This window comes from Lissotriton vulgaris, chromosome 6 (assembly GCF_964263255.1).
Source record: "Lissotriton vulgaris chromosome 6, aLisVul1.2, whole genome shotgun sequence".
Lineage (NCBI taxonomy): Eukaryota > Metazoa > Chordata > Amphibia > Caudata > Salamandridae > Lissotriton > Lissotriton vulgaris.
In genome coordinates, this window is record NC_141694.1 from 831,052,021 (window position 1) to 831,065,613 (window position 13,593).

General features: G+C 44.9%; 1 protein-coding gene across 2 annotated transcripts in view; it reads left to right on the forward strand.

Annotated features, from left to right (window-relative positions):
• LOC147708065 (centromere protein H-like) overlaps window positions 1-13,593 on the forward strand; it is a 412,880-nt gene that overhangs the window by 222,960 nt on the left and 176,327 nt on the right. Inside the window, exon 5 of one of the 2 annotated variants that reach the window (XM_086925294.1) lies at window positions 613-684. The exons of the other annotated variant lie outside the window; for it this stretch is intronic. Coding sequence (XP_086781420.1) covers window positions 613-684 — 72 coding nt within the window. The remainder of the gene's footprint in view (window positions 1-612; window positions 685-13,593) is intronic. 2 annotated transcript variants of the gene reach the window in all.

Consider the following 13,593-nt stretch of genomic DNA (forward strand, 5'->3'; position numbering starts at 1 on the left):
CCAGCACTGCATCACTCGGGGCCAGCACTGCATCACTCGGTGCTCCTTACACTTTTTAATTACAACTTCTCCACATGCTGCACAGCAGCCACTCTTCCCTACAGCACAGTTTAGAAACATTGGCAAAGTCAATAGCTCTACCTAACCACGTATAAGGCCCCCACAATACATAGCCGATAGGTCTCGCCTTTGGGACATTATAAGTGTTTAGTTATCAGGGAAAATATCCTTGATTAGACAACATCAAGTGTTGCATGGCTAATCACTTATAAGGTCCCAAAAGCGAGACCTATTGGCTATGCCAATGCTAGTTTCTTCAAGCTGTATGCAGACTTTGACTTGTGGGCTTCTGTGTCTGGATGCTGAATGTGGATGATGTGGGTTTGATGTTTACTTCATGAAGGGTCATTGCTCCTTTTTTACTATTTTTCTCAAGTGCTTACCTGTTGGCATTTAGTGTATGAAAGTTTTTCGAGCAACCCTAAGCCCTATGTTATAAATTAAAGCAAGCCATTACCCTGATAGTTGCAAGGGTTGGGCATCTAGCATGTGCTGTAGACATTTTAAGTTAGTTTTCAGGTCTGAGTGATCAAATTTCTTTTTTCTTCTCAGTTTGGATTTAATGCACCCCGAGCTAGAAAATGCAGTGTGTGCAGTCAAAAATAAAGAACTGAGTATTTACAGGTATGTCCACCATTTGCAGTAGTTATTAACTAGGTTCCTATCCTTCTACCTCGTAGCGAAGAGTACCTTGAGATGGTGGTTCAAGTTTAAGCGGATCCTTGGAAGTCTGTATGCGAATACTTTGGGTATAGATGTAAGCATCATAACCTCCTGGATTCAGTTATAGTTTTCACTGTTGGTTGTCTATTTGAGTAAGAAAATCTGCCATTTGGCTGCCCGTGCGTATTTAGGAAGTCCTAACTAGTCATGGACACCTTCCTGCCATGGCCACCACCTCCCCTTGGTCACTTCAATGTACAAACATTTGTCCTGGCAGAGGAGCTTAAAAACACCTCTACTTCCACCACTGCCCTAACACCGATGATTTATTCACTTCAGTGGTAATTGGCTCGGCTCATACTGTAGCTTCCTCACAACTTTCTCTCACTGAGCGTTTTTCACCTCATCTACAAGACCATTCCAGACCATGGCCCTACCTTGCCACTATCTGAAGGCAAAAATTACTTCCTGGTGCTAATGCCCAAGCTGCCCATGACTGAATCTATCAACAGGCTCTTAGACTCTATACAGCCCATATCCTGTGCTTCTGTATCCCATAGCCTCCATATGGAAGAGTTGTGGCGCAGCGGCCAGGGTGCATGACTCAGGACCATGGGGTTCACGGTTTGATCCCCGGCACCGATGGCAGGTTAGCCCAGCAGCATGTGACTCTGGACAATAGCTCGCTTAATCTTCCCGAGGGCCCCCAGCGCCGGGAAAACCTCTCCGGAGGTAGTTGTGTGCTTTACAAATGCTGGTATTTCATTTCTCTACCCCTGGCCATTCAAAATATGAAGACCTGTATACTCTTCTACATCTAGGAATTAAGGCCCAGATTTGCAAAGACTTTACATCAAGATTGTGTTACTTTAGAGCAGACCTGATGCAAAGTCTACTGGTGAGATTTACATACAAGCCAACGCAACTTATTTGCATTGGATTGTAACACAAAGTCATGCAACACAGCATAATGTGCTGCCTTGCATTACTTTGCGCCAAGGGGCATCCAGGGTGATGCATGTGCAATTCCAAGCAACTCCTCATGAGTTTTGACGCAAACCCCGATCTACAAAGAGTTGTAGGCAGAGATTTGTGCCAAACTTCTGTGCCCCCCTTAGGTAGGCGTAACGAAAAGATGTTTTTATTTCTTTTAGTTTTTTCTGCTTGACATGTGTGCTGCATTCTACAGCACACACGAAGTAAAAAATAACTTGAAGCATAGTTTTCTACAGGGAACCTTTCCTACACAAAAACTAAGCGAACCACAAAGCACACACGCTGGCACTGTGGCACAAGGGTGCCAGTTTCAGTGCATGGCTGCCAAAAGTGCCCAGCAAAGTAAGGGAGCAGAACTGTACCACAAGGCACAGTTGTGGTCCCTCTTGTTGACACAACGCAAAGAGCACCTTTACTTTCTGCGCTGCATGAGCTCTTTGTGAATCTGGCCCCAAGGGTTTAGCACTGTCCTGACTAGCATTCATATAAATGACACCTCTCTATCATTGCTTCATCCTTGAACCTTACCAAATCCCTGTACATTTGGACACTTCTTTGCTCTGGTCCTACCCACTTCTTTTTAAGTCTAGCCTGAGCCAGTGCATGCGCTGCTCTGGCGAGACATTTAGTAAGAGTGGCTTTTCGAAGTCCTACCAAAGCAGCCAAGCGGCCACCAGCAAGTGCGCGCCTCTGTCCGCCTCTGCTTTCATTTTTGGCTCGTGCGATGCAGCATCTGCTTACACTTTTTCCATATTGCCTCCCCCTCCAAACGTGCATAGAAAAAAAAATCTATTTTTTTACTTTTGCTATAATCGCGGCACCCACGCTTTACTTGTAATGTTTGTTTAAAGTAAAGCGCGGGTGCCGCAATTATAGCAAAAGTAAAGAAATAGAAAAAACATCTATTTCTTTACTTTTGCTATAATCGCGGCACCGCGCTTTACTTTTAACATTAAAAGTAAAGCGTGGGTGCCGCAGGGCACAGAAACAATCATACATGGCGTTTTGCTGTTTCTAGGTGTGCTGCACAATGAGGCACACATAAAAACAGCAAAAACGAGGAGAAATAAAGCATTTCGCCCCGTTTCGTCTGTTTAAGGCCAGGTTTTCCCTAGTCTTAATTTTGGCGCTGCCCCATATGTATGCTACCCTTGTAAATATGGGGCAGTGCCAAAATCAATTGTGTTGCAGCGTAACACCCACTGCAACACCGATTGCCCACCCTTTCACGCCAACTATGGCGTGAAAGGGTGCTTTATTCACAAGGCGGCATTAAGCCATGTTAAGTGGCTTAACCCCACCTTGTGAAAAAGGTAAAGCCCCTATTGCCACATGAATATCGATAAGTGACATTCCTGTGGTGATAGGGGCTTGTAAATATGCTTCACTATGCTTCTTTGAAAACTGCACTTCCAAGTCTGAGCTTTCAACACTGTGGTACACGTAACAAATACCAGGGCACTTTATGAAGACAAAAATTCAAAATGCCGGGAAGATCATACCTTTTTAAAAGCTTACCCTTCTGAAAGTACTCCAAATCACCATTGCTCCATTATCACCATAGCTAAAGCCACGTACTAGAAGACCGCCAAAAATAGAGCATTGAACTGAAGCAAAAGCTCTGTTTACAGCCATCAAACAGTGTCTCAACCTATCCCAGACAGATGTAAGGTAATCAACCTCATTTTCACAGGAATAAATCAACAAAATCAGATTTAAAATCACCAATTCATATTAGTCACCCATGCTATCGCCTATACTCAGCTGCCACACACCTCTGTAGTCATCCTTTTTAATACCATCTCCAACACAGACCCTTTTAACATTCTGAACTTACTCAAAGTTTCCTCCTACAAAGTTGATGTGCTCCCACCCAGCACCCCTTCATCAAGTTTCTGCAAGGAGCAGCTTTCACACTCCTTCTCCACACTGTCAAAGCCTACACTAGATTCAGCCAATCTTGCTAATTTTCATCCTGCTACCCACCTCCCATTTGTTCGAGATATTATTGAGATGGCAGTCTCTATCCAAAAGCCCGGAGCACATCACCTACTTCAAGACTATTATGGTTCAGATCCGGCTGCAATATTGAAATGGTCATGATCCAAGTAGTCAACTACACCCTCTTCCTCAACATCAAAAATGACCATTGCCTCCTAGTTTAGCTCGACCTCTTTGAAAGCTTTCCAGACTGCTGACTATCAAGCATTGATCCACACCCTGAAAACCCCCATGGGTTTCACTGGCACAATCATAAAATAGTTCATATTCTACCTAACCAGCCATAAGCAGCTCATTCAGGTAAGGGAAACGAAATGTTGAACTTCCCATCACTTGCAGAGTCCGTCTCCTAGGCCTCCATTCTGTCAACCAGCCTTGCAGACAGCATTATCAAGATACACCTGCAGTCTAATGATACCCAATTATATTTCAAAATCTCCTCACCATTGACATACAGTGACTTAAAACCTTGCTTGAATGCATCCAAACCTGGATATCAACAAACTACCTAATAAACCCAAAGAACACAGAATTCATCCTGTTTGCTAGTAATGCAAAGTGTTCTCCAATTCAATTATGGCTCTCCAACTTTAACTTAATGGGCTTCACAACCCAGACGATTGGACTGGCCAAATCCCTTGGTTTCCTTCTCACCTCACAAGTCTAACACAGACAACATTGCCAAGAAGACCAAAACAGTGTAGTTCTATCTCTCTATTCTGAAAAAAGTGAAAACGTTCCTTCTAGGACAAGACTTTAGAATGAAAGGTAAAACCTCTAGTTCTCTCTCACCTAAATGGAAGCAATACCCTTCTCAATGGCGTCCCAGAGTACCCTCGCTCCCGTGAAAGGCATCCTTCAGCAGCAGCAATGCTCATCATAGAGCTGAAGAAATCCAACCCGATCATCCTCACTGTAAAGAATCTACACTGGCTTCCCTCCAAGCCTGGTTCATCTTCAATATCAGCAGCACCAGTCACAAGACCTCTACGCCAAGGGACAGGTTTACCCAGCTAACAATATCTGGCGGTCCATGCCCAAGAAGGAGCTCCAACATCACAAGATTGGAGACTACACACTACAGAAAGGAGAAACCAAACCTTTCCAGCCGCTGCTTCCAGGATCTGGAACCACATCCTCTCTGACATCTGAACAGCACCAACCTTCCTATAATTCTGGAATACATTGAAAATTCACAGCTTCAAGGAACCCTATCTGAGAGAGACTGATGGCTCACTCATTCTGTTACTGTAGATTCTCTCTCTGTCCCCTCCACCATCATCCCCTGTGGGGCTTGCCCCCTCTACAGTGCTCTGTTCACACTTTCGAAACACCAAAACTTACATAGGCATGCGAGGTACTGATTACAATTCAATTTAAAGTGTAAATGTGGTTTTGTTTGAAGGATACAAATAAAAATAAAATATGTTATCAGTAAAATCTGCTTTGTGAAAATTTTGTTTTCCTTATTTTTTCAGTAATGTCTAAATTACTGGGATAATTGAAGCAACTGGGTTGGGGTTAAGTTTAAATATCTTATGCAAATAGCTGTGTCATGAAGTCTGCCACTAACCGGACTCACGGGTTTTTACTTGGCAAAGGGCAGTGTGAGGGGTCAAAGGGCAATATAAGGGATCAAAGCTAGGACATCCTGCACATTCTTTTTAGGTCTCACCTAGTGAACGCAGCGCATGCGCTGCTTCGCCTTGGCAGGTCTATTGTGGGTTTGGTGCGCCAACTGACAGGCCATGTGCATGCACATGGCGTCTCCTCTTAGCTTTCAGTTCATGTGCGCGTGCACACCGCACTGAATCTCTTTTGCTCGCGGGCTTGTCTCCTCTTAGCTTTCAGTTCATGTGCACGCGCACACCGCACAGCGTCTCTTTTACTTGCGGGCTTGTTTGTTTTCAAAGTACAAAATTGTGCAGAATCACTTTTGATCTGAAATAGCCCCAGGGCAAGATGCCATTGCATGAAGTCCGCTTTCCTTGATGCCAAGAATCAGAGTGCATTGGCAGTAGATGTGCTGTGCCAGAAGCCTGAAGATGCAGACTTTGAGAGAGAGAGAGAGCGCGCCATTTTTATTATATTTTTTTTCTTCCCCGATAAATGTCTCAGCTAGACAGCCTCTCTCTCGCTGTGGCTTTTGGTACATACACTGCAACCATATAATGAGGATAGCTTTCAAATAGTGCAGAGTTCAGAGGAAGTAGGGAACAGTGCTGCCTATTGGCCGACTGAGTATGTTTTTAGCAATGCATTCAAAGGCGGCAGCAAGTCATTTCCTGTCAGTTATTCCGGTGACTGGTTATGGGAGACCATTTCTACCCCCTGAAGGTTGACCTCTAGCCATTGGCTCAGCAGCCAGCATCTTCCTGACCAATGGTATAAGCAGTGGTATAGCTGTTATTATTGCAACAGGTGCTGTGGCACCAGGTCCAGGGGGAGTTAGGGGCCCTTTTGTTCTGATTACTGTTTGTTTTTTAGTCCAGTTTCCTTGCTTGTGTCAGTCCAGTTTCCTTACTTGTGTTCAGGCCAGTGGTGCCTTTACTACATCACTGGGTCAGACAAGGCACACACAGCTAGGGTCTTTCCATATCCGTTAGATGGGCAACTTCGCCTTGTTTGATAGTTAACCTGCTGGTAACAGCACATGTCACAGGAGGCACTACCTTCGTTGTGTGTTGCGCCTCGAACCATGACCCACTTTACCCTCAAATCTTACCGAAATGGAAACTGTACAGGAACCAACCTTCTGTTCTGCTTCAGAGGATGTTGCTATGAGTGGCAGGCAGCGGGAGGGCTGGCCAGATCTAAGGCCAGAGCCCCTCCAAGGAAAGTTGATGCTCCCCTCCTTCAAACTGATATACAAGTCGCTTTAGCTGACTAGGCCTTTATTCAACTCGGCTCATGTATTATGTTCATGCCCCCACTACATACAAACCCTGAAGTCTGCAATGGAATGACACCTGAAACACTGTATTTATTTAACATGTCTTAAACAAGACTTGAATGTGAATTGCTCTCGAGAGTAATATTTTTTTAAATCTTTTTTTAAAACTGTACATTAATTGTGCTAAGTGAAGCACTGCTTCACCTAGCACAAATAGTGGGGTACACAGATCAACAAATAGGGTACTCAGGTCAACGAAACAAGACTGACGTTATAGAAACTTGTAAAAGTGGCTATTTGTTGTCCTGTGTAAGTGTTCACGTAGAGGAGCAACTCACTTTTAGCTCATTGCAACGCTTTTAGATATTTTCTTTTCATTCATTAAAGGTAAGAATTACCTCCTCTCCCTGGATAGTAGTTGGATATATGGCAAGGATAGATGTAGTGCGGCCAGAGGTGCAAGTCTCCTTCCCATAAATTGTTCTCTTCTCCTTTTAATCTGCTCCATTCTTCTACAACCATCCCACTTTTTGGGGTGGTCATTTCCTATATTGAACTCTTAAATTTATTACATGGGTCACAACGACAAGCAACATAATTTAAATAAATGCTTTCACTCTGTAAAGTAACATAGTGCAAAGGATAGCTGGAACCAAATTCAGCATATAAATGACTGGATAATCTAGAGCAGGGACAGTCAAAAGCTGCTCACATGTAATGCTCCTGGTGCAAGTCATAGAAGTCATTCCATAAGAAACTGCCACCACAGCTGGAAACAAAACTGCAGTCTCATCAACCACAAATCTGCATCCCGCTGAAAACACACGTGTATGCCATGGACCTGTCCCTAAATATTCAAGTTGTGAAATTGCATCCTCCTGCAAAGCTGGACCCATACTGGCTTAAATGTCCTCAATATCACAATCTTATGATTCATACACACCTTCATTCCTAGTTGGATATGTGGCAAGGAGGCAAAGCCACCTCAAAAGGAATGATTTTAAAACAAATTGTGAATGTGTCTGCTAACTTGCTCAGTGGTAGTGTTACAATCCAGGATCTGGGTCATTTATTCAGGCTGATGACGAGGCCTCAGTATCTCATGAGATCATCCTGCAATTTCCAAGTCTGTGAGCATAACTGTGTGGGACTTTGGCAAAGCCTTTCCAAACTAGCTTCCCCTGTTAGATAACTTCTACCCTAAGGAAGTAGGCCGTGTGATCATCAGGTAAATCACATTTGGTCTATTCAAATGACACTTGCACCCAAGGAATTTTGTTTAGAGGATAATACCTTCTCTTGACCTGACCTGTAAATTGTAGCAGTAATGCCAGTTGAGAAACACAAGTGGAATATATACTAGGGGATAAATATTTCCATGTCTGGCAGTAGTCAGGAGTTGGAGCTCAGATCTGTTGAGAAATATCTCATTAGTGTTATCAAGTACTTAAGAAAGGGCACACTTTTTAATCAGTGTATTTCTTCACTTTTATTACTTTTATTTTTTTGTAGTGGAAACTACACCGGTCCATGGAATGGTGCACGGCTTCCTAGTTGTTTTTGACCCCTATAAGAAATTGTTGCTATTAGGTGCAATAATTTTGCATCCTGCAGAAAGGGGCTCCTCCAAGAGCAAGAACAGCTCATTCTCCTTCAGAGACCGCTTGGACAACAACGCACACGACAGCAAAGAGCTCTTCAGAATCGTAAAGGAACTCTCCAACCCCAGCGCCAACGACATCCCGCCCTCACAAGAACTGTGCGACTCACTAGCCATCTTCCTCCACCGCAAGATCGCTGACATCCACGACAGCTTCAACACCACGACCACCCGACTGCGCCAGATACCACCCCCCCTGTGAACACCACCAGCGCCAACCACCTGACCTCCTTGTCCAACGTCAACGACGATGAGACACGCAAGGTCATGAACTCCATCCACTCAGGATCTCCGTCTGACCCATGCCCACACCACGTATCCAACAAAGCAGACGCGGCCATCGCACCCCAACTACGGAAGGTCATCAACATCTCCTTCGAAACCGTGACATTCCCGGAAAGCTGGAAGCACGCCGAAATCAACGCCCTCCTCAAGAAGCCCAGAGCGGACCCCAAGCACCTGAAGAACTTCCGGCCCATCTCCCTGCTCCCGTTCCCGACAAAGGTCATTGAAAAAATCGTCAAAATGCAACTGGCCTCACACCTGGAAGACAACAACATCTTGGACCCGTCCCAGTCCGGATTCAGATTAAACCCCAGCATAGAGACTCCCTCATCGCTGCCACAAACTACATCAGGGGCCAACTAGACAACGGCGAAACAGCAGCCCTCATCCTCCTGGACCTGTCAGCCGCCTTCTACATGGTCTGCCATCGCACTCTAAAACACTCCTCCTAGAAGCCGGAATCTAAGAGAAGGCTCTTGACTGGACCACGTCCTTTCTCTCCGGAAGAACCCAGAGCGTCCACCTCCCACCCTTCCGATCCGAAGCCACCAACATCATCTGCTGCGTCCCCAAGGGCTCATCCCTCAGCCCGACGCTGTTCAACGTCTACATGGCCCCCCTCGCACAAGTGGCCAGCCATCACGACCTCAACATCATCTCCTACGCCGACGACACCCAGCTCATCCTATCCCACAAGAAGGACCCACACACCGCCAAAACCAACCTCCACAAGGGAATGAAGGCCGTGGCCGACTGGATGAGGAGCAGCCGTCTGAAGCTGAACTCGGACAAGACGGAGGTCCTCATCCTCAGAGCCACCCCCTCAGCATGGGACAAATCCTGCTGGCCGACCACACTGGGAACAGCACCAACACCCACTGACCATGCACGCAACCTAGGATTCATCCTCGACTCCACCCTCTCCATGTCAAAGCAAGTCAACGCCGTCTCCTCCTCCTGCTAAAACACCCTCCTCCTGCTCAGCAGAATCTACAAGTGGATCCCCACTGAAACAAGAAGAACGGTGACGCAGGCCCTCGTCAGCAGCAGACTGGACTACAGCAACGCACTCTATGCAAGAATTCCAGCCAAACACCTATGACGACTACAACGCATCCAAAATGCCTCCGCTCGACTGATTGTCAACGTCCCCCGCCGCAGCCACATCACCCGCCACCCCGTCGACAAGAGCATCACCTTCAAGCTCCTCACCCACGCACACAAAGCACTCCACAACGCCGGACCAGCCTACCTGAACATCAGACTCCGCTTCCACACCCCCCACCCGCCAGCTCCACTCCGCCAGCCTCGCCCTCGCAGCTGTCCCCCGCATCCAACGAACGACCTCCGGCGGCAGATCCTTCTCCTACCTCGCTGCCAAGACCTGGAACACCCTCCCTACCCCCATACAGCAGACCCAAGACCTTCTCGCCTTCAGAAGGCTCCTCAAGACCTGGCACTTTGAGCAGTAGCAGCATCCCCCGCCCCTCCCCTCCGCTCCTTGGGACCCTTACGGGTAAGTAGCGCGCTTTACAAGTACGCTGATTGATTGATTGATTCATTGATTCTCTACCACTTCCTTTTTTAGCTTTTCTTCACCTAGGTTCTCCTTAAGATTCACCAAGCTCAGATCTGGAGATAGGAATTTGCCTCAAAAAGTGGTTCTGCCTTTTTCGAGCCCTTGTGCTCCAAAGTGCAGCATCTTGTTCCTCGGTCTCAAGGATTCAATGATGGCTCAATGTCCTGGAGCATCAGAATAAGGGAAGATGCTTTCTTACCTGAAGGTTGTTGTGAGGGGTCGTGCTGGATCTTCCAGAGCTCTCTAAAGGACCTTCGTATTCCTGTTGACAATGGATTGGAAGAATCGTCCATCCAGGAATTTGGTATCTTTGTGTGAATTCACCTGATCATCAATAAAGGCTTTCGATGTCACCTGGGATGGGCTACCTGGAGAATGTGGTCCTCCAAGCACAATCAAATTTTCAAACTCTCAAAATGTATTGCATGCGCACATGTTCTGTTCCTCACTCACACAGTGATTGTTACATATATACTATGTATCCCCCTTTGTACCAGCTACAATGGGGGCCTTATGCAGCAGTATAGGTTCATCCTGTGGCTTGGGATTGAGTACAGAGAATATATGCAAGAGGGATTGTTGACTGAGGATGCTTCAGTATACATTTCCCCTGCCTTAACCAGATGTGCTATATATAATCACTGTTGAAAAAGTCTATACTGGGATGTGTGGCACTCAAGTGGCACATGCGAAAGTCTATGATCCGTAAATGTAATAGTATTTGTATAGCGCACCCAATCGACCCCCGAAGGGTTATCTCAGGCGCTTGTACACATACCGCTGTGGAACCCTTCCTGGCTTTTCCCTGTGAAGTGCCCACTCCTGGGCACCCCCAAGGTGAAGCCAGGCATACTAGCGTTGTTGGGGTCGTTGTGGAGATTAAGCAAGCTATTGCACAGAGTTGCAGAGTGGGACTCCATGATTGGAATAGACACCGAGGCGAGAATTATCAGGTCCGCGGAAATTAAGCCCAAGACCCACCGAGGCGGGAATTGAACCCTGGTCCCAGGATAGACCTCTGCATCAGGGTCTGCCTCTAACCATTGAGCCACACTTCTTCACATAGTACAAGTTCAGAATGGCAATGTTGAGGCCAGCAAATGCTGTCAGTCACACTCCTTCCATTATTCCTTGCTTATAAACAGCAGACGAGGTAAAATTCAATCTCTTCTCCACACCTATATTGAATTGTTGGAAGGCGAACCAAGCTCAAGCCAAAGGTACTGCTCCGGCTGAGCTCTGAGGCCTGTTTGAAGAACGAACCACATACTAGTCTTTCGGTGGCTTGGCTCGGGCTTTCATTTTGGCACGTTCAAAGCTCAAGAGCTCAGTATATGATGTTGCTGAGTTGCCTACCTTTATGTTGAAATTCATGTCCAAATGGAGGGATGAATGGGACTGTAACAATGCCCGTTATTCATCATCGTTAACAAAGTATTGACCTAGTACAAATCGGCAGACATTTTATATGTGCATATTTAAATACATGTCCATATTTTTAAATGTTTGGAAGTCCTATTTATAGTTTCACACTGCACAGTCTACTACCATGTATAGAAAAATATAGTTGATAAATGCTGTTCTGTAAATTAACGTATTAAAATGTATGAAAAAGAACCCAAAATATTGAAGACCTAAATGTTTGCTTTACGATTCAATACATGAAAGGAACACAACATTAATGTATAAAAGTTATATTCCTATGCTTGTGCATATTTCTTGGCACTCAAGTCAGGTTGACTTGTTAGACACATTCTGATGGGAAATAATAAAGCGAATGCACACATCGGTTCCTAATTCATTAAATCAAAATTGAGGTGGAGCAGCCTAGTGTGTATGCGTGTATCTTTCTGACTTATTTCCACACACCTTTAGTGTCTTTTGTCATAATCTCCTTTTGGCCACAGCTGGTTGCCAAAACTAGTAGTACAATAGAGCAGATGAAAACAAGCCTTTGCAATGCAATAGGTCTCGCATTTATGCAAGTTTGAGCTATTGACATTGCAAATAATAATGCCTTTTATTTTTTTATTTTTTTTTAAAACATAAATAAAAGGGATTGTTATTTACATTGCCAATAGCTGAAACTCTCGTAACTGCGAGACCTATTGCATTGCAAATGCTTGTTTCTGAGATGCGGCTCGCTCGCCTCCAAGGACTAGGTGTGCTGTGGAGGTTTTTGTGTCTGCAGGCGCAAAAGAGGACTTTAATCAAATTTCAACTAAATCACACTGTTTGCAGCACAGTGTTTGAGAGTGCTTCTGTCTGCAGCTCATGCACTAACTCTTCCAATCAAGGAGTTACTGTATGCGCCATGCACAGCAGGATTTTCTTTTAAATGGCAACTTGACTGTTTCTGTTTCTATACACGGTTGAAACAGCAAGATCATAATACCATAATAAACCTTAGATTTTCTCGCCATGACTGAAGTCCCATGCTTCGTGTGAGTAGAGGAACTGAGTCGTACGGAACCCCCGTGTAAGGTGGAGGAGAGTGATATATAAAGTTAGAAGCGACCTCGTGGACATCGAAGTGGGCGCATAAGGGTGGTGTCCCTTTAGCGTAATTATACCCTTGTCCTGATGAAGCCAATAGAAACGACTGGCTGAAACGCGACCACGACTGCGTCGACATTTTAAGGAGTCCTTTAAAAAGTTTACGTTGGTTCAAACTTTAATATAAGCGCCTTTATAAATAATTAGTTAGGGGTGCTATACCTCTGGCGCTTTTTAGGACTTCCTGGAAGTGTAACACTTTGATTTAAGAGTGTACACTGTGAGAATTTCTTGTGTTTCCTTAGGGTGTATATGTTTTGTGTATGTATTGTATATATTGTACTTCTCCAGTATTAGGGGTGTCTTTCATAGATTCACATGCTTGAATATTCCCCGTCGTCGAAGTGGGAGTCCCACGGTAAATAAAATAGCAATAATGCTAATAAATATATATATATATAAATATATAAAGTATCATATAAATAGTAAAACCGATAAAATATGTACTGAAAAACCTTTACAAAGGTTACTACATAGGAATGCATTAGAGAGAAAAAACTAATTTGCAACATATCAGTGTCATTATGTTAGTCCAAACTGCAGCCAATCAGGCCCAAGCACCCTCTAGAACCTTCTCCTCAGAAGCTCAAGCCCTCAGATTTTCTACCGCACGTCGTGTGAAGGGAGTCTCCCTGAGCTCTGCTCAGTTCTTTTCAACTTTTCTACTTTTTTCACAAAGATGTCAAGTAAGAAGTCTTTATTTAGACCTTGTTCCTCCTGTGGGAAATTACGTTTATTTGAGAAAGACCCTCATGACAAGTGCATTTATTGCTTGTATCCTGATCACAAAGTGGTTGATTGTAGGTTATGTAGAACTTTCAATCCTAAAACCCTTAAGGACAGGGAGGGTCGCCTCCTATTATGGCTTAAGCGCCTTCAAGATAAGGACGCGGTTGTTTC